The sequence below is a fragment of the Amia ocellicauda genome, chromosome 3 (genome assembly GCF_036373705.1).
Source record: "Amia ocellicauda isolate fAmiCal2 chromosome 3, fAmiCal2.hap1, whole genome shotgun sequence".
NCBI classification, from domain to species: domain Eukaryota; kingdom Metazoa; phylum Chordata; class Actinopteri; order Amiiformes; family Amiidae; genus Amia; species Amia ocellicauda.
Window position 1 is genome coordinate 41507308 of NC_089852.1, and position 24650 is coordinate 41531957.

Consider the following 24650-nt stretch of genomic DNA (forward strand, 5'->3'; position numbering starts at 1 on the left):
TCTTCGAGAAACCAATGGATGGTGTCCCTGGGGTTTCTCTGAAATGTATGCATATAATTAAAATGATCTTCCCTTATATAATAGTTCAAGAAAAACACTCCAGCTGAGTAGGTACTAAATCTGAAGGCTGTGAAGGCAGGGTTGAGCACACAAACCACAAGAAAATAATGTAATTCAGTCCATATGAGGGAAAAGTGAAGAAATAAATCGGGTGCTCTGTACAGCTGCCAGTTCTCTCACCTCTGGGCCACAGAGGGGACTATTGGAAAAAACCCTTGCAGATGGGTCTCCTTTGTGAAACCATGGACTCTCCATCACAGAATATTTTAAACATCCCACCACATCTACACTGCACACAACTTTGACACATCGTGCCCTGCCCTGATAGAGAACCTGCCTACCCTCTTACACATATGAAAAGGCTGCTGTTCTCCATTCAGACATGAAATTACTTCTTAGGACCAAATGCAGGTAAAAAACATTTGGTAGGGTTTCAATCAAAGCTTTTTGGATGTTGGGACACAGAGTGCACTTAATCTTTACAACCAGGTCATAAAAAATTGCAACAGGAAACATGAATGTTAGAAAAAGCAGGCCAAGAAACTGGCCAATATCTGTATTCTGCAAAGTTGCTCCAAGGTCACAGTGGAGTGGATGGAGTGTTTTAGTACAGGTTTACATCTGTGTGAAAGAATCCGAGGAACGGAAAGGTCAGAGGAGGCCGGCCTGGTGTTTATGTTCTGAATTCCTTCCCTTCCCAGGGTTTAAGGTTCGGGCCTGTGGTTTCCAGCTCAGGCCTTCTTGCCATCAAAGACCTCAGATTCTGTACATGTTGGAAGAAAAACAATACAACAACCAAAAAACACATCTTATTTTGATGAGTATCAAACTGCTGGCTTAAGAAGGCTGGGAGCTGCCAGCTGGAAGAAGTGGAAAAGTCTCTGTCACTTTATCTCACAGGTGTTTGAAGTGTGCAGCCCAGTGTGAGATACGAGAGAAATCCACAGACCTTAAGCTGAGAGGGAACAGCATATCAAAGATATTTTGCCCCTCAAGGACCAGGGCTTTTTCCAGTTTTTTTCTCTTCACCAGAGAGGAGAGAAGTTCACGTTTGACAGCAGTGGTCCTACATCGCTAGTAAATCCTGCTCCAGAAGCAGTCAGGGAATGTTCTCCCCACAAGTGATAAATAAAAGTAAATTCATCACGTTGCAGATTTTGGATAGCGCTGGTGTCATGTGGCTGCCATATCTGCAGGACCCAGCCATAATTTTATATCTGAAGCCTACAAACACATCTGCATACTACAAAACAAACAGTTCGGTCAGCTCATAGCCCGGTGTACATATTTATGCTGCAAAAAAACAACAATAACAACCAACCACCAAAAAAAGCAAATTAGAGTGAAAAAAAAAGGAAAGTAAAACCAGATGGGGTTTATAGCCTCTTTTTTTAACTGTAGTATGAGCAACTGGTCACAGGAAACAAATGTCCTATAACATGACCTAGTGCATTAATCATGAAGTGAGGATTGTGCACAGGGGCAGAAAATGTTGGTAAGTCAGCATGCGCTTAAGCAGAGCCATATGTCTGAGCCCTGATTCAGACTGGGTATTATAACCAGGAGTTAAAGGTGGCTCAATCTGAGCTACATGAAAGACTCGGAAAAAGTAACTCTTGACGGGAAATATGACCTGAAGCCACCCTCGCCGACTGCCAAAAACTTTTCCCTATCCCCTTCCGAGACATTAACACAATTGTAAAATCTGAAGCAAAAGACATGACCTCCCTTAGAGCTTCTCAAAAATTACACCACAGTAAAACCAGAACACACACACATTATATTATCCATCAGAAAAAGAGCAAACTAATCTGGACTTTTGTTAGGGCATCGTCAGGATCACAAGTTGCTTTATAAGCTACGGTACTTTTACAGTTGCATTACAAACGGAGTAAAACAATGGACACTCATAGTTAGTAAAGTTGTTTTAGTTCCCCGTTTTAAAATACAATTAAAATGGCACTTCCTTGCTTCCTTGTCAACTGTGTTTGCAAGGGACTGTCCCTGTTGTTAAGCTACCCATATGTTTTGTATTTGAAGAGTACGGGGTTTTTGTGTTCTTTATTGTGTGGTGCCTGTGCGCAGTAGGTGACAGTGGACAGCGCCAATTGTGCTGAAGTTAGGAGGGATCCTATACATAAAACTGATGTTAATTTAAAAAGAAAACGTGTGTGTGTCAGAATGGCTGGACTGGCATTCACAGCTATGAAACAACATGCTTAACATAAATAGAAATGTTAACCCTCCCTTGCTGGTGTCATGTTTAAAGAGCACATACATATTAAAAGCTACACCGTGAAATGAAGCCTAGTAATATTTACCTGGGGCTTTCCAAATCCAATTAATGCCACCTTATCGGCGCTAAATGTGACTGCAAAGAAAATGAAAGTGAAAGTAAAACTGACTCACTGACAAACACTGACATGTTTTGTTCAATGAAAGAGACATCAACATCAAAAAGAAAACCTGAACCTGTTGAGAGATTACCTTCAATTTGCTTAGATCAAAAACACTCTACTATATGTTTGACAGTTTAGGTTTGTAATGAGTTTAGAAAACTCATGATTCAGTTCATTTCCACCAGAAGTGTATTGTATCAAATTATCAAAATAAATTAAGTCAAGTTAATACATTGTATGGACTGTCCTTCACCTATAAGCTATTATAAAGCAACACTTCACACTCTCCCCAAAAAGAACAAACCCATTTCGGTACCACAAACATAACATTACAAAAATGTATAAAACAAAAATTCTCAAAAACACCCACAACAAACACTGAAGAGAGAGAATGTTTTTTGTTTGTCCTAACATTTTGGTTATTAATAGCCGACATATGACGCAATGTGTCATTGCCTGGGGAAAGGAAAATGATCCAAACGAATAGTAACCCGAGTTGTGAAGAGAGGCTGATGTGTCATGTTTGCTTAGTCTTTGCATGATTCCACTGGGAAATGTAATGATAATAGCCCAGACAGGAAAATGTCCAAAGGAAAGTCCCACAACATTAGAGCAGCTTTCAGGCAGTCTCAAGGGTCAATCGTGCAGTGCAGATTACGTGGGAATCTTCAAAAACAAACAAACAAACAAAACAAAAAAAGAGAAAATACCATTTACAACAAGCAAAAGAAGAAAACACACACACCGAGCACGGACACTTTCTGTCACCGAGGCTCTCTGGGCTCCGCTCCACACTGTGCCAACCTACACAGGTCATGACCAAACCACATGAAATAGTAACAACATACATCTACATCAAAAAAAACTATTTCCTCTCTTTACAAATGTGCCACTGTGCTGATAATGTCGTTGAAATCCACCAAATAAATATTTTCACCATGACATCATAAAGTGAGAGCTGAAATATCTGAAAGTACCCTGCGTGACCTCTCTTAAACCATGATTATTTGCATGTGGGGTTTTACTGGGATTTAATCAACGTGCATTTTGGTGGTGTATTTTTTGAAAATTATTATAACAGGTATCGCTTACCCATTCGGAAAACTGAACTCCTGCATTTTTTTAATGAAACCTATACAGATCTCTTTCAGAGTTGTTGGTCTTCCACGGGCGTGAAAATGACATGTGATTTGAGAGTACAGAGAAATCACACTGCAGTCGTGACATACACTTGCAGTCAAAATGTATACTAGTTAAAACAAAGCTGATGAGGGGAAATAAAACAAACCAAAGGAAAGAAATATGGGGGGATACAAAAAAAAAAAAAAACTGACAAAAGGAATGAAAAATATTGTTATTTCTTTATTCATAACAAATCAGTATTTTGGAAAAATAAAATTAAAGATATCCATGTTAAGGAGATAACAGATGATGGAGCAAATCCATGAAATATTACTTTAGATGCACGGGCTTAGTTTTATTACGATCACAGTTCCCACAGGCAAGTTTCAGACAGGTTCATAAACACACGTAAAGCTTGATAAACTAAGCAATTCAGTCATCTTAAAAGGGATGGGGGGGTTAGCGTAACAAACAGTGAAAAATGATCATGATAATACTAATAAATATGAAAAAATAAACTTAACAGATATATTAAACCTTTCTAGATTGCATAAGGAATATTTTCCTTTCCGAACTCAGGGTTTATGCTGTTCAAGCTCCTTGAAGGCACACAAAACAAAAGGGCTGAAACAAAATATGAGCACAGGCCACAGGACTGCAAGAAGTTCTTCCCCTTTAATCATCACTATTCTATTGTCATTTTGGATTGTAATGGTAAAAGCTAGAGATGCCAGTTTCTCCTCATTGTCAGCCTGACCCCTTCCCAATACCATTGTACTTTACAGGGAATACTATAATTCTACTACATGTGTGCAAAACATTTATTCAAACGTGTGTAAGTAATCTTTCCTGAAAGTGCAGGAAAGCAGAGAATTCAGTTTAGATACAATGAAAAAAAAGTGAGGTTTTACGAAAAAAAAAAAAAAAAAAATACAAAACTCAAAAACTAAAAGTAAAGGACATTGATCTTTTAATGCAGGAACTGCGACATTAGAAAACTAACTGCACTCAGCACAAAGCAATATTCACTACATTCACAAAATAACCTATTATCCCTTTAAACCAACGCTAATACTGCATTCCGGTATTGTTAATTACAAAAATCAATGCTGCTGTAGAAAAAGGTATACAGGTTTCAGAAATGTTGTAAATTTCAAGAATGCTAAGTTCTGGTACACCGAGAGAGTCAAAAAAAACTAAAATCGCACTAATGGAATTGATCCTTATTTTGTAAATAAAATACAGTATTCAATGGTGTTATTTTTTTTCAAAGTGCTTAAGCTTGTGGGCTTAGTTAAACATTTTAGACATTATAACTTTATACAGAGTTCCATTAATCCAAACTATGGTTGAGAACAGTGAATTCTGAAGTAATATTGTTCTTTACTACATCTTAATGTGCTTACTTTCAAATTATTTTCCATCCTTTTTATAAATATATTTTGCATGTGTATCTGATATTCTATGGACTTTTTCCAGCTAGATGCTGCAGCCCAAAAACAACACTTAAAAATAATATGCACGAGAGATCCTGTAGATTCCTAGGTATACCTGGGTGATTCTTCCCAAATATAGAGATACAAAGATGTCGGTTTAAAACATGTCAGTTGATGTTTTTCTTAAAGAAAATTAATTGCTTAATTTCCACCACTTACAGTATTTAATGTATCACAGAAGATAGTTTTGCGAATCCTATTCCTTTTGGGATTTTGTCTAATGTTTACCCACACAAACAAAGAACGTTTTCTGCTATAGAAAATGTAGAAGAATGTCCAGTGATGACGAGTTGATAAAAACCCAACCCTCTGTACATTTAGATTCTTGTGGTTAAAAAATAAAATAAGAAATAAAATACAAAAACGAGATTCCATGGCAGTTTTTTTTTTTTTTCTTTTTTCAGTCCTGGCAGGCAGCACTTCTTTAGCAAAGCGGGGAAAACTAAAAATAAACTTATATTTTAAACCAAAGAAACTTCCAAGCGTTGTTCTGTTTTAAGTGTAGTATCATATACACAGATTTAAAATTTGGTTTACTATTTACATATGTAAAAAAACAATGCTACTAGTTTCATTTTGTTTACATTTTTCGCTTTTATAGACGCGTTGCTTTCTGATCCACTATTCCTTTATGCTGCATAACAACTACTGCGCTCTTCCCCTTTGGAAAAACAGTTTGTAGAGTCCACTTTGGTCTCTGTTTAAGTTTCCCTTTTAGGCAGTGTTGCTTTTTTTGTTTAGGTTTATTTTTCCATTGAGAAGTTCACAATATCGGGAATGTTGGTAACGACATGTTGCAGTATGCCGCCATCTCCAGGAGCTTCGATTTAAAAAAGGAAAACTAAAAACATTAAAAACAAAACAAAATCAATGCACACGTCACTCCGAGCTCTGCGTCCGCGGGGCGCTCAGCTATGGCAGCACCCTGGTGGAACCGCGTCACTGTGATTGTTCAGTGCAGCCCTCCAGCGGACTTGCCTCCGGCCCCTCATCGTTGCTGCTGTCCACTTCCTGCTCCATCACCGTCTCCTCATCCAGACGCTGGCTAGTGAAGTCGGTGATCTCCAGGAAACCACTGGGCTCCACCACTACATTGGACTGGCTGGAATCGGGGGTTATAGAGTACTGCGGGATCACCTTGGTAGTGGAAGGGACAGAAAAGGGCTCCGTTTCAACATTGCAGGGTTATTCACGACACACCCACAGAATACTAAACAGAAACATAATCCTAACATTGAAACCAGATAGAATTGAAGGCATAGGATGCCTGAGGGCAACACAACAGTACAGACTTATTCAACAAGTTTCTATATTTAGTTTTATATCATTTATATTGGATCTTTTGCATTTTTGAACATTTGTTTCCAACTAAGTCCTCTACCTTAGGGCCAAAGTGACAGAAAAACCAGAAACTCCCTATTCTAATGAATCTGTGAACATCTCAGTAATAGTAGATCTCATGAGTCCATACAAATAAAAATAAACCTATAATTAAAAGAAATAACAGACATAAAGGGATCAAAATTCAAACTGGTGGTTATTTTAAATGACTCATCAGCATCGCTTACCTGTATTACATCAATTTCTTTGCTCTTCTGCACAGCCAGGCTCTGAATGCGGGAGAACTGTGTATGCGGCAGCTGTTTGCAGTGGCTGGAGTGCAGGAGGGCGCTGGCTGAGCTGCTGATCAGCGGCCCGGCGGAGGCGGCGCCGATGCCCTTGCTGAAGGGACTGCAGTCGCTGGAGGAGTCCACCACCATGGGCTCGGCACTCGGGTCGATCTGAGCCTCCATCATGGAGATCTTGAGGATGTCTGACACGGAGGGCTTCTCCGCCGCCTGCCCTGGCCCGGGGACCGTCAGAGGGACCAGTTTGGCTGCCGCCTCCCCGCTGCTGGGCTTGGACACCGTTGGGGCTTGGTGACTGCCGAATGTTATCTTTGTCACGGTGGCGCCTTGAGTGATGATAGGCTGCTGGACCTGCGAAACACGCCATGAGTCCAAAAGAAGCATTTAACAACTGAAATTAAAGAGCCTAATGGGGTGTCAGATGTCTGTTTTTATTCTAATCACCAATTATTTTTGTATTTTCTCCCCCCCAAGTTTTAGAATTTCCAACTGTGCTAATGCATCTCGGCTTGTGGCCACGTGCCGCGCCACCACACTTGTGGAGGGTGAGGAAGTACGACTAGGATGCTCCAATCCCAGCCGCCCTCGAGCCACCGGGCATTTTACTAGAGCCCGACCGATACAGGTTTTTTTGGGTCCGATGACGATAATTGGGGAACAAAATTTCCTGATTGCCGATATTGATATATTTTTTTTTGTTAGCATGCAAAACGGACATTTTCTAGCATGGATCCCTTTTTGTCTCTCAGAGAGAGTGAGGATTTTTACATTTGAACAATACAAAACAATTATGGTAAATATAACAACTGTTAAACCAAATAAGGATTTTATGGTAAAAATTATTAGCCGATAGTTTAAAAAAAAAAAAAATGTATCGGTGCGTTTTCATAGGAATAAGTGCCGATACCGATATTTCTGTGAAAGGCCAATATCGGACGACAATCACCGATATATCCGTCAGAAGGAAAGAAAAGAAAGCTTTGTTTGTTTTGAAGTCTGACACATTGTGCAGCTCTGTAGCCACTGTATATCCCAGTGAATACAACCCAGTCCACGATCTCTGTGAGTGTCCATGTGTGTCTGTTCTACAATCAGGCAGCCTCTTTGAACAGCCCAAGACAGAGAGAGTACACTGATTTAACATCCACACAGCAAGAGCGCAGCTGCTCACCTGGCTGGGGGGAAGCTTCTCAGAGGCCACGGGGTGATGCGCCTGCAGGGGCGGAGGCTGGGACAGCTGGGTGTGGATGGGCCGGTTTTGGGTGGTGGGGGCCTGCTGTAGTTTGGGCAGCTGAGGGGTATGCGGGGGCTTCACTGCAATCACCTGCACGACAGTCTGCTGGGGCCCGGAGCCTGAGACCGGCCTCTCCTTCAGCACCACATGCTGCTGCAGCTGCGGCTGTGGGGCCACGGGCTTTTGCGGTTGTGGTTGTGGTTGTTGTTGCTGTTGCAGTTGCGGTTGCGGTTGTGTCTGCTGTTGCGGTTGCTGCTGCTGCTCCTGCTGCTGGAACACGACAGGCGCTTTCTGCTTTGAAGAGGAGGGCTGGCTGGCGGCCTGGGTCCCACCGGCCATCTTGCTCAGTAGTGGCTGAGTAGAATGAGGTAAGAGTCGGCCCGGGTCTGGCTGTGGGGGGGGTGGTTTGGGTGGTTGCTGCTGCTGCGGTGGCTGGGCTGCAGGCTGAGAGGACCTGTAGAATAAGCCAGTCTGTGGATCCAGCGTGTCGCCCTCCAGCTCCCCCTCCTCCACTACCTGCTCCTCTGCCTGCTTGCCAAGCGACACCTGGCTTCCCACGGCCTGCAGCAGGGCGGGAACCAGAACACAGGGTGGTTAGTTGCAGGGAAAACAACTTCCAACGCAATAGAGGAGTTAAATTCAGCACATTAAGTTGCATGATTCAGTTTAAACGCTACAGTGGGTTTCATATTTGTTCCGATTTGTGGTTAAACCTCATGCGTTACAGAATCTGACTTGGTCTGGCATGTGGCAGCAGAACAGAGTAAGAAACGACAACTAACAGGAGCCCGTCCCGCTCTCTCCACCTGGCAGCGCATTACCTGTTGCACGATGCGTGTGACGGCCGCCGCAGAGGACGGAGGGAGTGACCGGACCACGATCGGCGTCTGCTGTGGGGGAGGCACCTGCTGCTGTGCTCTCTGCTGCTGGCTGGCAGACAGTAGGGAGCTCAGTGCCAGCTCCCCACTGCTCATACCCGCTGATGACACGCTGGCCTTGCTCGATTTAGCTTAGAGGCAAAACAAAACAAATCAGTTTTAAGGGCTAAATAATACTTAGGACTTGCACTGGTTGCCTGTTTTAACATCTATGGGGTACAACTGCAGGCCACTGAGATGAGTGATCGAATGGCACAGCTAATGACTAATAAGCAAATAAGTTTATGCAAGACTGGCGAGTTTAAACAAATTAAAACAAATTATGCATTTATTTCCTTAAAAATCCTAAAGTTTCCACAAACTTGAAAAACAAATGATTGTATTATTTTTATTTTGGGGAGTTTTGAACAACTGTTTTTAGTAGGGTTGTTTGTATTTGTTATGGTTTTGACTCATGAATCATTGTACACCTCCTCTTTTAGAAAATGAATAATCAAATGCTAAATAGCTCCGCCCCAAAATGTGTAGTTCTACACAGCACCCTGAGCTGTTCCAAGAAGGCCAACTCACAGCTCAACTTGCCAAGGCTTGCAGATTGTTATTTTCCTTATTCTGGTAAATGAGTGAATAAAAGGTTTACAATACTGACAGTTCTTTCAGTCTGGTACCTCAGTGACCTTCAAATGAAAACAACACAGCACCCTTCACAGAGGGCACGGATTAAAGTGCTTCAAGCTTCCAGGTGAAGCAGCAAGCATACAAATACATCTTGTGTTATTATTCCTAGTTCCTGGCGTTCATATTGCTGCAAGTCCAATACAATCTATACAATAGTACAGCACTGACCGGCGGTGATGAACTCCGAGACCACGTCTGGCTCCACCGCAGTGATGACCGGGCTCTCGGGGGACTGCCTCTTCTCCTGGGCCATCTGGATGGGCACGGCCATCTGGCTCAAGTCAATCGTGTGCTGCCTGGGCTTGGACTCTACCTTCTCCTTAACTGCGAATAAACAAAGGTCGAATGGTTGGATTGGTAAAAGACCGCCACAAGGGAATGCAGAAAAAACTAAGAAAAAGGAAGGGCATGTACATCACACACTGCTGTCAGTTACTGTAAAACTTCCCTGTCTGCATCCCTGAATCTCACAATATCATTTACACCTGTCAGATAATGTGCAGAGGTGCCGTGATGTCTGCTCCCCTGGATACTCTCTGATGTCAGGGAGATCCAATGCAGAGATAAGCCCTCAGGTAATACCCACCTGTCGTCTGCTGCAGCTCCAGCAAGGCCTTAATGGTTGAAGTGGCAGACTGGGACTCCCCGCTCACGTCTTGGTAAATGATAGTGGGACTGGATTCTACAGCAACCTCATGCTCTGTCCACTCCTGACCTCTAGAGGTTATTACGTGAACTACGGGCTGTGAATCTGTAAACACAGACAAGGAGACAGCTTCCACACATCGTCTTTCTACACCACATACACATTACTTGTCAAATTCAGGTGTTTTTTTTTTGTGGGCTTTCAAAAGGCATGCTGGTCATGGTGCTCACTGACCAGCTGAACATCTTGGTGTCGAACAACAGTTCTTAGAACAGAAAAAAAATATTCCCTTTGTTCCCAACATTTAGTCCTTTATTGGGACTCTCTTCCCCTTCAGACAGTGCTTTGAGACTTTGATGACCACATATTAAAAAGGTGTGGCACACTGAATTACTGCGCCCTCTGTTCTACGCCTCTTCGGCCTCCTTGCCATGAAGGATGGGGCCTGATCACTTTGTTCGAGGGTGGCGGAGGAGGAGGATACCTTGTGAGCTGTGTGAGGACTCCGTGGAGGAGGAGCTGCTGTCGGTATAGGTCTGAGGTTCTTCCTTGAGCGCCCCCTCCTGCCCGGAGGCCGGCCCCACCTCGGTGATGCGGGAGACCTGCTGCAGCGTCTCGCTCACCAGCTGCCGTGTCTGCTCACTCACCACCGTGGCCTGGAACGCCATGGGCTTGGGCTTGATCAGCACCTGTAGCAGCAGCACATGGGTCAGCGGTCAGTGGGGGAACAAGGATACAGTCGCACAGACCTGCAGCATGCGTTTATTTAATGGCAGGGTGAAGGAGAAACACTAAAAATTAAATTCACACATAAAATGCCAAAATGCACATGGGTGGAATACAGAATACAGACAGTTGCTTCTAAACGCTGACCTGTGTTTTCCCTTGCTGTCCATAGACGATCTTGGTAGGTATGATCTTGGTCGTGGTGGTGGGCTGCACTCCTGAGCTGAGGCCTTTGGGTTGGGTGACGATCATCTTGGTGATGGGGCGAGAGGCGGTGATGATCGCTGGTTTGGCCCCAGCTGGGACCGCCTGCAGCGTCTTCTCACCCTGTGGTAGAAACTGCGAAATTAAAAATGTACAACAACTAAAAACAAAAAACAGGCGGTTGTTTGTTTGTTTTCGAATATGAAGACACTGAAGAAAGATAAGTCAGTAGCAGCATCTAAAATACACTGAGGTCTCAAACGCACACACCCTCATGCTTTAAAATCTCCTAGAGCTCGGCAGCCTTCACTATAAGTATTTAACGTTATGACACGTTTATTGTACTTACTCCCGCATTTAATAATGTTGTGACAACGTTTTTGCCCGGCAGCCCCTGGATGGTAGTTCCTTTGCCTGTGGTCTTTTGAACCACTATGACATTAGGTTTGGAGCTCATGGGAATGGTGGTTATCTTAGTCGTCGTACCTGTGATGAAACAGGAAAGAGGAAATTAAATAATAGAGAGGATATCTGTGAATGTATCTTGTATTCTCAGAAATGTGCACAGGCAAGGCAGTCTGATACTGAACTGTCCAGGATGGGGGGTGATCACATATGAAATGTATCATTATAAATCATGCAGAAAGTCAACGGCTCTGATGAACACTGATCGAGATTCTCTCCTGTGCTGAGCTGCATATTAATGCAGCGATGAAACCATGCAGATGATGAGAACTGAAGCCGATACGAGCTGCAGCGAGGCCCTGGTGTCAATGAGACGCCTCCACTATTCATCAACAACCAGACGTTATGGTTCCTCACCAGACACAATGTTGCTGGTTATGATCTTCCCCCCCAGCGTGGCCAGGGACTTGGGTACAACGGTGATGATGCTGCCGCTGGTGGTCTTGACGTAGGTCGCCCCCCCGGGGGAAGCAGCCATTCGCGCCCCAAGGGAGGAGCTGACTGTTGGGCGCGAGTAGGTGGCCTGTGTACCTGAATGAACCAGAAGGCACAGACAATGAGACCTACACCAAGTCACAAAGGGTTACTATTTTGTCTGTGTTAGATTTAACCTTTTCTCATCAGATTTAACACATATCAGACATTCGCTGGAAGGAAAATAATATCTTTCATGCACAGTGAAACGAATTGTAGAAATCTTCAGTGGAAAACGGGTGAAATCCACTAAGAGGGAGGTGGTACCTGTTGGTGTGGAAACAAGCTTGGTTGTCATGATTGCACCATTGCTGCTGACAACCATGATGGGGGACGTGCTGCTGCTGGGGAGGGCAGCAGTGGCTGGTTTAGGGAGGATTTTACTGGGCTGCATCTGCTGGGTGATAATCTTCACCCCTGGACGACAGAACAGCAGCTCATCAGCCAACAAGCCTTGAGGAAATTGTGAGAAACTTGAAAATAAAATTTTCTGCTCTCATTTTTTTTTCTCCAAACTCAATACATGTAAAAGCTGGTTTCTGTTGCCTACACAGATATTTATACAACATACTGCCAATTACATTAAAGGTTCTTCTAACAGCTTACATTGAATCGTATATTAATTTAATAAACGTTTAATGATGTATACCAACATATGCAGTAGAAACAGATACAAACTGAATAAAAGACTACTCAACTAATATCACAACTCTCCCACATATATAGGTACTAAAACAAGGAGCAGTAATAGCGAAAGACCAACAATAAAATCAGCACACTTTTCAGAGATATATTAGTAGGTAGCAATTGTGTATGTGCTTTGCTTAACTAATTTATTAGCAATAGGTTTCTTTTTACTACTCTGTTCTTTCTAATATGGAAGTTACAAAAACTTAAGCCTACAGTACTTTTTCGAGGAATAACCCCCCAGATTGCAGCTTGCTCACCTGATTCTTGCTTGATCTGGATGGTGGGCTTGCTGGCGGTGGGCACCTGGCCCGCCTGTGGGGCGCCCAGAGAGGCAGCCGAGGAGCCCGGCTGCAGCTGCTTCGGGGAGTGTTGGTGCTGCTTGGGGAACTGGGCCAGGATCTGAGTCGGGGAGCCCACTAGCGTCTTCGGGGAGGGAAGTCTCGCCGAGGCCATTTTAACAGCCGCCGAAGAGGCACCTAGAGGGAAAATAGAGTGACACACGCCGAGGGTCAGTTCTGAGTTTCATTGTCTTTTCTTTCATGATTGTTTTCATACAAAAATGATGAACCTCTGCTTGTTAACTTTTCCTTGTGCTGCACATTTGTAGATACTTTAATTTCCACAAAACTGTAAGATTGGGAAGTTAAAAGTCACAACGTCATTGCAGGCTAATTCACACCCTGATTCAGAGAACTAAGATTTTCCCCAGAAAAACAGAAGCACAAACAGGAAGGGCAATTAGGTGACCACACATGCCTGGGCAGGGCTCACCTTGTGCAATAGTCGACATGACAACAGAGGGTGAGGAGGAGACCACCGATGTCACGGCAACAGTGTTGGCCGTGGGCGCAGGCGCAGAGCTGGCGGTGATGACCATGGGTTGTTTTTGGCTGGAGGAGGTCAACACTGAAGTAGACACCAGCTTGGTCATTGCTGCATAGTTGTGGGACTTGGAAAGAATGTTGGGCACGAGGGTGGAGCCCGGAGAAGTGGTCACGATTATTACCTGATAATATAATAAATAAAATGTGGCAAAATTAAACATTTCTTCTAGAATATCATGAAGTGTTCTATATCTTGTGAGCAGTATTCTAGAATCCTTACACACACAAAAAGTGCAGCAGAGAGAGGCAGTCCTACCTTCTGGGTGGTTGTGTTGGTCGTCTGGGTATTGGGCTTGGTGAAGGTGATTTTGACCGGGGACATGTGTGGCGGCAAGGAGTTTGCAATACTCTGCATGATGTTGCTCATCTTGGGGCTGCCGCTGACTGGCACGGTAATCGTCTTGGAGATGGGTGTGGCTGCCTTGGGCACCTCCTTCAGCACCACGGGGGAGGAGCTGTTGGAGTTGGTGCGCCGGCGCTTGCGTGGCTTCTCGTCCTCGTCGGAGCAGCTCACACCTGAGGAGAGAGGGCGGGCTGGTTTCTCAGCTTCAGGCAGAGCGAGAGAGGAGAAAACATACACAACGTTGACTGTGACAGCTGCAGAACGCAGTGTAGCTATAGAGTGACATCTAGTGGTTAGGATGTGGAAAGTGCAAAATGGTATTTGCGGAAAAAAGGCAGAAATCTGTTACAGCAACACAATAATAATAATTAAAAGCTCACTCAGAAGCAGTAGCTGTACTATTGCTGGAAACTTTACCACAAAAGGAATTGGTCAATTAGACCAGATAGATAACTTCTATCCCGTTTCAACAATGACACAAATGGGGCTCATGCAGCTCTACAGTATGAGGGGGTGGTTATTAGGTTCATGGGGTATAGTGCAGGCCTCACTCACTCTTGACATAGACAGTACTCCCACTGGGCAGCACCACCACGTTGGAGGCCGGGCTGGCCGGGCGCGGTGACTTCACGGCAGCAGCTGCAGCACTGCCACTAGGCACTGTGGCGGTAGTGGGGGTGGAGGTAGTGCTTGTGTAGGAGTAGCAAACCACCACTGCAAACAGAGCACAGCACAGTTACTTTTTTCAAAGCTCATACTTGCAAGAAGAAAATGACAAGGAGTTTTCCGCCACATGCACATTCCGGTACCTTCTTTGTTGCCTGTTTCAGCAGGGAGCAGAAGAGAGGCATTCTGGTGGGCCGTTGCGCTGGCCACTGCATTCGCTGTAACTGTGAACGCCGTCTGAGGGACCAATCTGGGCATCAGGGGAACCAGTCTGCGCCCCTCAATGGACCACTCGGAAGAGCTGTTGGGTCCTGACATGCTAGAAAGGAAAGAATTCTCTTAATTTTGATTTTCTTAACTAATTTGATGGGTGCGGTTCACGTCTCACTTAATATGTAATTTTCAAACATTCATGAAAACAAATATAAACTATGGGCAGATAAATGCAGGTCTCTTTGAAACCATTTGGACCTCAATATAACTGCTATAAAAGTGCATTTTAATGAGAAAATATAAAAATGTACACTGCTCAAAAAAATTAAGGGAACACTCCCGAGTTCAGAAATCAATGTTAAGTGTTCTCTTAATTTTTTTGAGCAGTATATATAAACAACATACAAACAAAAGTTTTAGTTGAAATCCAGAGTGCAGTTATAATTATTATGGTTTATTTCTTATCAGACACACTTACCCAGTTAAACTATAAAGTGATATCACAGCTAGAGAGATAGATGGATAAATACACAATATTAAGGTAACAGCTTACTGATAAGCGATCGTTGTTAACCTCTCATCGTTCACAGCTCTGCGAACTTCTGCGCGGTGGCGCTCGGTCGAGATGCTGACAGTAAATGAGATTCAACATTTTATTTGATTATTTTTTATTTGGGAGAGAAAATAAAGAGATAAAACAGTGGTAGCAGTTATACATTAAACACATGGCAAAACTACCACTGAATTTTGTTATTTACAAATACCTCAGTCAAACATGAAAGATGAAGAAAACTAAAAACAAGCAGATATCATTTAGATTTCTCCCAAACTGGACAATTAAAAATATGTATATAAAAATATATATATATATATTCTTGATCTACAAGGCAAATGAACAGAGATCATTTGAATCTTACCTGAGGACTTTAGTAAGTTCTCCCAAGAGATCCTTCTTGTCCTTGGTGAGGTCCCCTTGAGCGCGCAGTGCACTGATAACGCCCGCATACGCCTCGAGCTCTGAAACAGCCACACCACCATCACTGTCACCAGTTACATTCCTAAAGGAGCACTGACCCCCCCCCACCCATGTGCTCAGGGAAAATGTCCCATGTACTTTAATGCAAACCATATCACAGCCAGAAAGAATTACTTCCATTAATTGCTTTTTAAGTTCTGCTCAATGCAGAAGCTTTTAATGTTCTTTCAAAACTACTAACAGGACATCAATTTTCAGGAGATACTGACCAAATGTGATAGATAGAGTAACATGCAATTTAAATGTTATTTTTCTTTTGTTTTGGGTGTATATGTTGATGTTTTGAACAGTCCAGTCACAAAGGACTTATAAAGAAAAAACAACAACTTGACAAAACAGGATTCATTTTGTTTCTATGTACAACTGGATTATACAAGAATGTGTTTATTATTCTTATTTAAAAAATAACAAGGCTTTACCAAGTTTGCGGAGAATCCTCTTGCACTCATCCCTGTTCAAGTCAAGGAGAGTGGGCCACACAACAGGCATGGCTGTTGCTGGCTGGGGTTTCTCCTGCTGGATCATGAACTGCAGAAGCAAAGGGGCAACATCAAACATTTACAATATTCCTTGCAGTGTTAAAACCACCCAATGGTATTAATTTAGTAAGTGTTGATTGCATTTAAGTCACAGACTCTGTCAAGATGACATTTCAACCAATAACACAATGATTAACTCAGAATGATGCAATGCTCCTGTTCAGGAAAACACACAATAATCTTAGTGGACTAAATCAAGTTTGACTCAAAGAATATCTATCGGCTTGGTCTGTCTTACAATCTTTGAATATTTCGGAAGACTGGACAGTGAGAATAACTCCCTTACACCAATACACTGAGATGTGCTTTCAAAGGCACAAAAAGTGAACGGGCTTGAATGAGACTGTGACTAAAATCAAATTATCTCAGACTAAATTAATACTGCCATTCATACGTTTTGGATTTGGTTGCGATCATTTTTTATTTATTTTTAATGGAGCATTCTTTTTATAAACACACCACACATTATTTTTGACTAACAAGTTAGGGGACACATATAATAAAGCAATTTTCAATGTACAAAAACCTATTAACATCAAGGGACTCAGCTTATGCATGTGTATTATTTAGAAGATTTAAGTACCAATTTTCAATGCAATTGTACATTTAGTCTAAAAACAGTCTAATAACACTCAGTCTCACGCCAGTTCGTAACCTTTTAGGCGGCATGACTGACAGGAAGCGATCAGTATCATCTTCAGTATCATCTACTACATTTGACAATAACAACGAACTTCTGCGTTTTGATTCAAAATGAACGTAAAAGAAACAAAAAAGGATTCACTCTTGGTCATTATATCACCCTTCCTTGCACCAGAAGCTAGAAGAGGACATCTTGTCACTTCTTGTGACCCAATATTGTGACTGCATTGTTGAAGGGAATGTGTTGCTACTCAGTTCCGTTTGTCAAACTATGTCCTTTGGGATCAGTTTGCATTTGGCTTTCGATTTTAGATGTAAAAATCAACTTCATGTCTTGAAACAAACGCTTTCCAGTCGGATGTGTCTGTATCTGGTCTCTGTCCAGCAGCGTTACGGAAATCAGACTAAAACAAGGCTGAAGCGCGCAGGCGTTAACTATCCTGTGATTGTAAAGGAGACAGTATTTGTATATAGATATCCGGACTGCTAAATTGTTGCAATGTATTTAATATATAATGCACACCTGGAACAACATTGTATTATATGACAGTTGATTAGTTACTTGATATAAATATTTCCTATCAAATGTATATATTTTTTTTACTATTATTATGATATGATTGCATTGGTGTGCGGTGATATTAAAATAATTTCGGGATTGGATTCAAAGCAAGTCAGATGCTTATCGGAATGTTACTGTAATAAACTCACAGAGGGAGCAGAAAATATCCTTCACAAAATCATGTACCACAAATATACACGTTTCCTTCATAGATGTGGTTAAGTGAACATACATGTATTTAGTTCTTATTGTCTAGGGCTATTCAATGCCATGCAAATGCCAGATGAAAAGGAAGAACGTCTACATCAACAGATAAAGCAAACAAACAAAACAAAATGTTACCCAAGGCAGAATCAATTAAGACAATTACCATTCAATGTAGACGAAAGCGATGTATTTGCTATAATCCTGACCTGCAGGCGGCCGTATTCATTGCTCTTTATTGCTATTATCACCTTTTCTTCCATTAATTTAAAGTATTTTAGTTTTTTAATGAAAATCCACCTCAGATCCTTCACACCCCTTCCATTCCGCCATGATTAATCGACGCCAAAACAGTAGGACCCCATATGCGACTGCCTGTACTACTGCCCAAAACATATTTTTCGTTAAAACATATATATCCCGTCTAATTTGAAGTCATCTTACCTGATAATTGAAGACATGTACACTTAAACAACTGTCTATAGAAGAAAAGTAAAAAGTATATAATTTCCTCTTCTATAATGTTATGTTTTCGAGCTGGGCAAGCAGTTTGTTTCCCGTTGAAGGACCCATTACGTCATTGTTGACATCTTTGTGCAGTTCGCTGAGGGCGTCGGACTATGTAGTTTGTAAACCTTTATCCCTTTGAAATGAATGTAAAGTACTGTTTCTTTGCAGTTTGTTAATAATAAAAAGGCTGATACACAAAAATATACGATGTACTGTCAGAGACGTAATCCTGTGACAAATTACACGTTACCAGTAACAAGACACATGTATTAGTCTTCCAAGAAATCACTTTCCTTTTTAATTACTTTAGTTTTTTCATTACACAGAGAAAACAACTGGGCACTTTGGGAGATATTGGTAAAATAAATCAATACATAGATGTAAGAGATCAGCAAGAACACTCAAAGGATAACATGTGGTCGTATATAAGTTTATCTTATTGAATAATTTGAACCCATTTAACACACGATGAAGACACACACGAAGATACATGTTTAATAACATCATTTAGCACGTTATATATAATTATGTAACACACATTAATACATATTTTCTTTAATCTGAAATCTTATTGTTTACTAGAAGTAGTAAATTCAAATGGGCTGCCTCAGTCGTACAGTAATAAATATATATATACACATTATTATTATTTTTAAATATGGTACATAGTGTGTACAAAATAGCGTGGGGGGAGAAAATACAACATTGAAATGTATGGGTCCCTGCTGGCAATTGAACGGGGGGTAGCGGTGCATTGTGGGACGGAAGAGGACCGAGAGGCAATCCCGCTTTGAATCCTCCAGGCCACAGAAAGCACTGTAGCGCACCTTTTTGGAGACGGCTAATAATTTCTAAATATAGAACACATAAATAAATTACCACCATTAAACTAAAGTTTGCGCTTGGAGAAAACCCCTTATGTGAAACAACTGGAAGTGAATTGTGCACATTTATGAATCATGCCGAATTTTTGCGCCGCCCCGAATTGCACCAGGAAAAGCACTCAGTCAGACCTGGCTTTCTTCAGATTTCCCCGGGACCCGGCAAGGTACGTTTCACTCACACAGGTGTAACACTTATTCTGCTGCTCATGCATTGTGCTTGTGCCTTGTGAAATAAGACAATAATCCGCAAATAATACACCGTAAATGCCTGCTATATTCGTAACGTGCGTCTCAATGGGAGAAGGCGATGCTGTGGCGGAAAAATATGAATCCACATCGAAAACTTGTGGTTGCTTCGGATGAATGAACACGAGTTAAAAACAGAGCTGCAAACATCACTGCTGGGTAAATGTCCCATTGTGCACCCGAGCCGGAGGACACGGGTTATCGCAGGACAAAACCAAAGCCGTGTGTTGCAAGTACCACACAGATCCCGTTTCCCCAGTAATATCGCTCAGCAATGATATAAATTGCTGTGTTGTATCCAATTTGATTTTATGATCTCCAACTGTATCCTGATGCTTTCTCTCTGTACTGCAAAGTGGGAAGAGGCGAGTGTGAGTTTAGGCCCTGTGTTGCAGGAGGCGGAGTTTTAAACGTAGTAAATACAGCGTCACCTGACAGCACCAACGCTTCTTATGCCACATTGCAAAGACTTGTGATTATGTTTGATATGTCTCAGCACCGCCAATGTTTAAGCTGTTGATATATGAATACCAAAGCAATACAACAAAAAAAGCCTTGCGGACATGATCTGAGTTCTGCTGATGCTCACATGTATATCAAGGTTAGGGTCAAGGCTAGGGATAGGGTTACAGACTAGGTTTGGGTTCAGGGCTTGGACATCATCATCAGATCTCAGTGGAAATGCATGTGTTATTCCTGCGGGATTCATACATTCATTAAGAATTGGTGCCCACTATTTGAATGTGTTACCAGATAAAACTATTCTCAATTAATAAACAAAACCGCAGCTGGAAAGTGATTAGGGTGTGTGCAGTGCGACTCCTTCACTTGGTGTTTTGTGTTATCAGATGCAGACTCTGGGTGGAAAACTGCCGGCGAGCAGATCTGGAAGACAAAACATCAGACCAGCTGAATAAACACTACAGACTGTGTGCCAAACACTTTGAGGCTTCAATGATATGTAAAAGTGTAAGTATATGTTCCTGTCTTTTTTAGGATGTTATTTACTTAAGTCGGGGGACCTGTCATAAAATGCTGATACATCTAAGAAGCATTAAGACTGTGTGATAAATGTGAGACTTCAGAAACTTGAAATGACTAATGAATCAAAGCTTTCTGTAATATGTCGTGCTTTTTTTCCCCTCCCCAGAGTCCTTACAGAACGGTGCTGAAAGACAGTGCAGTGCCAACAATATTTGACTTAACAAGTCACCTCAATAACCCACACAGCCGACACCGCAAGCGAATAAAAGAGTTGGTATGTCGTTTATATGTTAACTTTATTAATATGAATGAAATGCAACTTGTCAACCTATCTGTACATCATAACCCTCCATCCCTTAGAATAAGATGGGCATGTGTAAATCAGAGTTACGTTACAGTCATGCTTGGGTTTGAATTAAATGATAAACAAAATCATTCTAATTAATTGGCAAGGTTTCGTTTTTTTTTTTTGTTAAAGCATGACGCAGACAGAAGCCTTAATAAATACTGAAATGCAAATGTTTCTAGACTAAGGACAGCATTTTTATCTTTACAGACTGAAGAAGAATTGAGAAAGATGAAAGAAAGGAGACGTAAGTTATGAGATGTTATTCCAGTGCTTTTCATTTATTAAACTGAAGCAGGAGCATAATAATTCACAGTTTTTCTGTGCTTTTTGTGTTGTTTTGTTTAGTCGAAGCTTCAGTTGAACAAGTGGAAACAAACAAAGAAAACGAGCCGGCCGAGGGCCCCGACAGTAACGACAACAATGACGATACACCACCACTCACCCAAGAGGAGAAGGAAGTCAGAGATTATCTAAAATCTTTATTCGAAATCATAGTTGTGATCGGCAAGCAGAACATACCCTTGAACGGACACACACAAGAAGAGGAACAGAGCGAGTCTTTCACCCCCACCAATTTCCAGGCCTTGCTGGAGTACCGGATTAATGCGGGGGACGAGGTTCTGCGCAAGAGGTTTGAGATGGACGCTGTGAACGTTGAGTATTGCCCCTCTCTGCAGCAGAAGCAAATGCTCGAGGTCTGCGAGAGCTGCATCCGTGAGGAGCTGCTGCAGGAGATCAGGGAATGCCGCTTCTTCTCGCTGGTCACGGACAATGTGGTGGAAATCAGCGGGGACTACCACCTCCCCTTGTTCTTGCGCTTCGTGGACCAGTCCAACTGCCTGCGGGAGGAGTTCATTGGGTTCCTGCCCTGTGAGGGAGACGAGGAAGCCCTGACTGAAAGACTCCTGTCTGAAATTACTGGGAAATGGGGCTTGAACATGGAGCACTGCCGAGGCCAAGCCCACGTCAGCTGTGGAGTGTTTGCAAGCAAGATGAAATCGGTGGCTTCCAAGCTGATGGAAAAGTATCCCATGGCAGTTTATACTCCTTGCTCCACTTGTGCTCTGAACATTTTTCTTGCAAATTCGTTGCCCTTTACTGGGGTGCAGGTGGTGATGTCCACTTTGAAAAAGATTGACGCCTTCTTCAATAAATCACCTCTACTAAAGGCTGAACTTGAGCATGCCATTTCGATCTTCTACCAGAGCAATCAGGAAAAGGCCAGTGAACTTAAAGAGGTTTGCCGCAGCAGCTGGACAGAGAGACACGATGCTTTCGAGTTAGCAGTGTACCTCTTAGAGTCGCTCCTCTTATGCATGGATAGCATTCACGATAATGAAGATTTGAAGTGGAATGATCAAATTACCTTTGAAGCGTACATGATTTCTGAGACATTAGCAGACTTTGAGTTTGTAGTCACCCTTGTGGTCTTGAAAAATGCGCTGTCCTTCACTAGGGCCTTTGGGAAGAACCTGCAAGGGCAGACCCTGGATGTGTTTTTCGCTGCCAGCAGTTTAACTGCAGTCTTGCACTCCCTCAATGAGGTCATGGATAACATCGAGGTGTACCACGAGTTCTGGTTTGAGGAGGCCATCAATTTGGCCGCTACGATGGAAATCCCAGTGAAGGTGCCCCGATTGTACCTCAGGAAGCAACGAGCAGAATACGGCTTAGAAGTTCAGCCTGAAAGTTATTTTAAAGAGTTCCTAAGCATTCCAGTTGTGGCACAAGTTATACAAGAACTCAAGGATGTATTTTCAGAAAACCATTTGAAAGCTCTAAAATGCCTGTCGCTTGTGCCGTCTGTAATGGGGCAACTGAAGTTCAACACATCGGAGGAAAACAATGCAGACATCTACAGGAACGACCTTCCAAATCCAGACACGCTTCCTGCCGAACTCCACTGCTGGAGAATTAAGTGGAAACACAGAAGTAAGGAGATCAGTCTGCCTTCCACCATCTATGACACCCTGCAGCTGTCAGAAGTGAAGTTCTTCCCCAACGTGTACTCCTTCCTCAAAGTGCTGTGCACCCTGCCGGTGTTAAAGCTGGAGAACTCCAAGTACGGAATCGCACGGAAGCGCCTGCAGGCCTACCTTACTGACACGCCTGTCAACCACCGGTCCAAGAGCCTGGCCCTGCTCAACATCAACTATGATGTTAAGCATGATTTAGACTTCATGGTTGATACCTATATTAAACTTTACCCAGAAAAGGAGGAAGAGTGACACAAAACATGGAAGATTTTAGCACTGTCGTCAATTACGCATGTTGTTTTTTGTTTAGTTTTTTTGCTTTACTTTCTTAAGTAATTGTTCTGTTATTTTATTTTAAAACTGAGAAAACTAATATATTACAGTCAGACGATATAATTTAAAGTCTTGAACTTTCTAGATTAAACAGTGTGTTTTTCCATCGCTTTGTAGTGCATCCTTTTGTACAGGTTATGCTTTTTTTTTTTACTCTTGTAGTACAAAAATTAAAATACGAATGGAGTGGAGCATATTCAGCTGTAGATATAGTTGCTTCGGTCCTACAATTGTGTGAGAACATGGGAACCAATTAATTTTTACATTGAGATATTTTTATGTTTGTGTATTCAGTTTTTTTATTTTAATGTTAGTATGGCCTACATCTCAACTGGACCAACCCCTCAATTAAATGTAATAGTTATCATATGCTGAAATAGTTTAAACTGTTTTAATTTTCACATATGGAAGCTGATTTTATAACTATACATTTAAGTTTGTAGATGACAAATCTTTAAACAAAATGATGATACTCTTTGATAAGTGTATCCATTTCCTGGATAAACAGGTTGATAATGGCTGTGTGTTTTCCTATCATATTCTTCCTACAAGAACAAAAAACATTTAACTTACAAATGTGGGTTTAAAAATTAAATGCAGTGTAAAGATGCACACTATATACTTAATACTGGTGAAATACTTAAGTCTGTAAAAGCTAATGGATCCATTCTGCTTTGTGTTCTACCTAGATTGGAATAATTAGATGTATCATTAAATGACAAATTGTTGCGAAACAAAGGTTGTATTGAGAGTGGTATGTTTAGCTTATTTGCTGATAGAAAACAGTGCAACAACCATATGCAACCAGTTCATCGTGGAAATGGGAAGTTTTTGTGTTTGTACTTCAAAGAACATCAGATCCATAAATTCACCCACATGAATTAAAAACATCAATTTGAACGATTAACTGAATGATATATATAAAAATAAATAAAAGTTGTATGATGTAACATTGAACATTGTACTCTGTGCTAAATAAAGTTTTTTTGTTTTGTTTTTAATCCACCATTGTGTTGTTTTTAGGAGATTTATATTTCCGCAAACTTACTGGACATTTTTATCACCATGTTATTCAAGAAAGTGATTAATAAAAACGTAATTATATTCACAATGTACAGTGCGACTCATGTTTGCATTTGTTGTATTTAGACCTATAGGTATTGTGCATTAATACAACACAAAATCATATACCTAAAATCCGTCTGAAAAGTGCAAATGATTATTTCAAAATGCAAACCAATTAAGAGATATAACGTATTTTGTGGGCTCCTAGGTCGACATTATAGCTGTCCTGTGCTGGTGGTGTGGCGGGTACAAAACATTACAGTTACTGTCACTGTTAGTATCTGTCCATACAAGTGCAAAGCGCTGACTTCGGAGTTTCTCGAAGGAAACTCTTATTTCACTTTAAAAAGCTGTTTATACGTAGTTGGCTACATATGTAAAATAAATGAAGTGCGTCGATTATTTAGCTTTGGCTATGGCACACTCACATAATCAACAGATCAACTTTAACTACATTATATAGAAACTATACCCACTCTACCGAACCCCGGCGCTTAGTGTGCCGTAATGTAAA

General features: G+C 41.8%; 2 protein-coding genes across 7 annotated transcripts; one reads left to right on the plus strand and one right to left on the minus strand.

Moving 5' to 3' along the window:
• Positions 1 to 3801: 3801 nt before the first annotated feature.
• On the minus strand, positions 3802 to 18128 carry emsy (EMSY transcriptional repressor, BRCA2 interacting). Of its 6 annotated transcripts, none has more exons than XM_066699523.1 (20): positions 17956 to 18128; positions 16262 to 16370; positions 15724 to 15823; positions 15360 to 15434; positions 14737 to 14912; positions 14483 to 14641; positions 13841 to 14100; positions 13472 to 13706; positions 12958 to 13176; positions 12278 to 12427; positions 11894 to 12067; positions 11421 to 11557; positions 11015 to 11194; positions 10626 to 10830; positions 10082 to 10246; positions 9664 to 9819; positions 8761 to 8948; positions 7877 to 8500; positions 6646 to 7056; positions 3802 to 6214 (listed from the first exon to the last, which is right to left on the minus strand). In XM_066699523.1, the coding sequence occupies exons 1-20, from the start codon at positions 17956 to 17958 to the stop codon at positions 6017 to 6019; spliced, it is 3924 nt and encodes a 1307-aa protein (XP_066555620.1). In that variant the 5' UTR covers positions 17959 to 18128; the 3' UTR covers positions 3802 to 6016. The 6 variants fall into 6 exon arrangements, with proteins under 6 accessions (XP_066555620.1, XP_066555617.1, XP_066555619.1 ...); XM_066699520.1 differs by having other exon boundaries at positions 11015 to 11206; positions 12278 to 12463; XM_066699522.1 differs by having other exon boundaries at positions 13841 to 14130.
• Positions 18129 to 19040: 912 nt separating this feature from the next.
• thap12a (THAP domain containing 12a) lies at positions 19041 to 24200 on the plus strand. The gene is made up of 5 exons (XM_066699524.1): positions 19041 to 19347; positions 20278 to 20398; positions 20580 to 20687; positions 20970 to 21006; positions 21108 to 24200. The coding sequence occupies exons 1-5, from the start codon at positions 19259 to 19261 to the stop codon at positions 22988 to 22990; spliced, it is 2238 nt and encodes a 745-aa protein (XP_066555621.1). The 5' UTR covers positions 19041 to 19258; the 3' UTR covers positions 22991 to 24200.
• The last annotated feature ends 450 nt before the right edge of the window (positions 24201 to 24650 follow it).

What these genes read in the sequence shown, in the direction of transcription:
- emsy (XM_066699518.1), bottom strand. An exon ending in GACAGCAAGGGAAAACACAG is followed by an intron (nt 10,831 to 11,014) that starts GTCAGCGTTTAG and finishes CTGCTGCTACAG; the next exon opens with GTGCTGATCAAGCCCAAGCC. An exon ending in AAGAAATTGATGTAATACAG is followed by an intron (nt 6,215 to 6,645) that starts GTAAGCGATGCT and finishes TCCACTACCAAG; the next exon opens with GTGATCCCGCAGTACTCTAT.
- thap12a (XM_066699524.1), top strand. Translation starts at nt 19,259, where the DNA reads ATGCCGAATTTTTGCGCCGCCCCGAATTGCACCAGGAAAAGCACTCAG. An exon ending in CTTCAATGATATGTAAAAGT is followed by an intron (nt 20,399 to 20,579) that starts GTAAGTATATGT and finishes TCCCCTCCCCAG; the next exon opens with AGTCCTTACAGAACGGTGCT. An exon ending in GCAAGCGAATAAAAGAGTTG is followed by an intron (nt 20,688 to 20,969) that starts GTATGTCGTTTA and finishes TTATCTTTACAG; the next exon opens with ACTGAAGAAGAATTGAGAAA.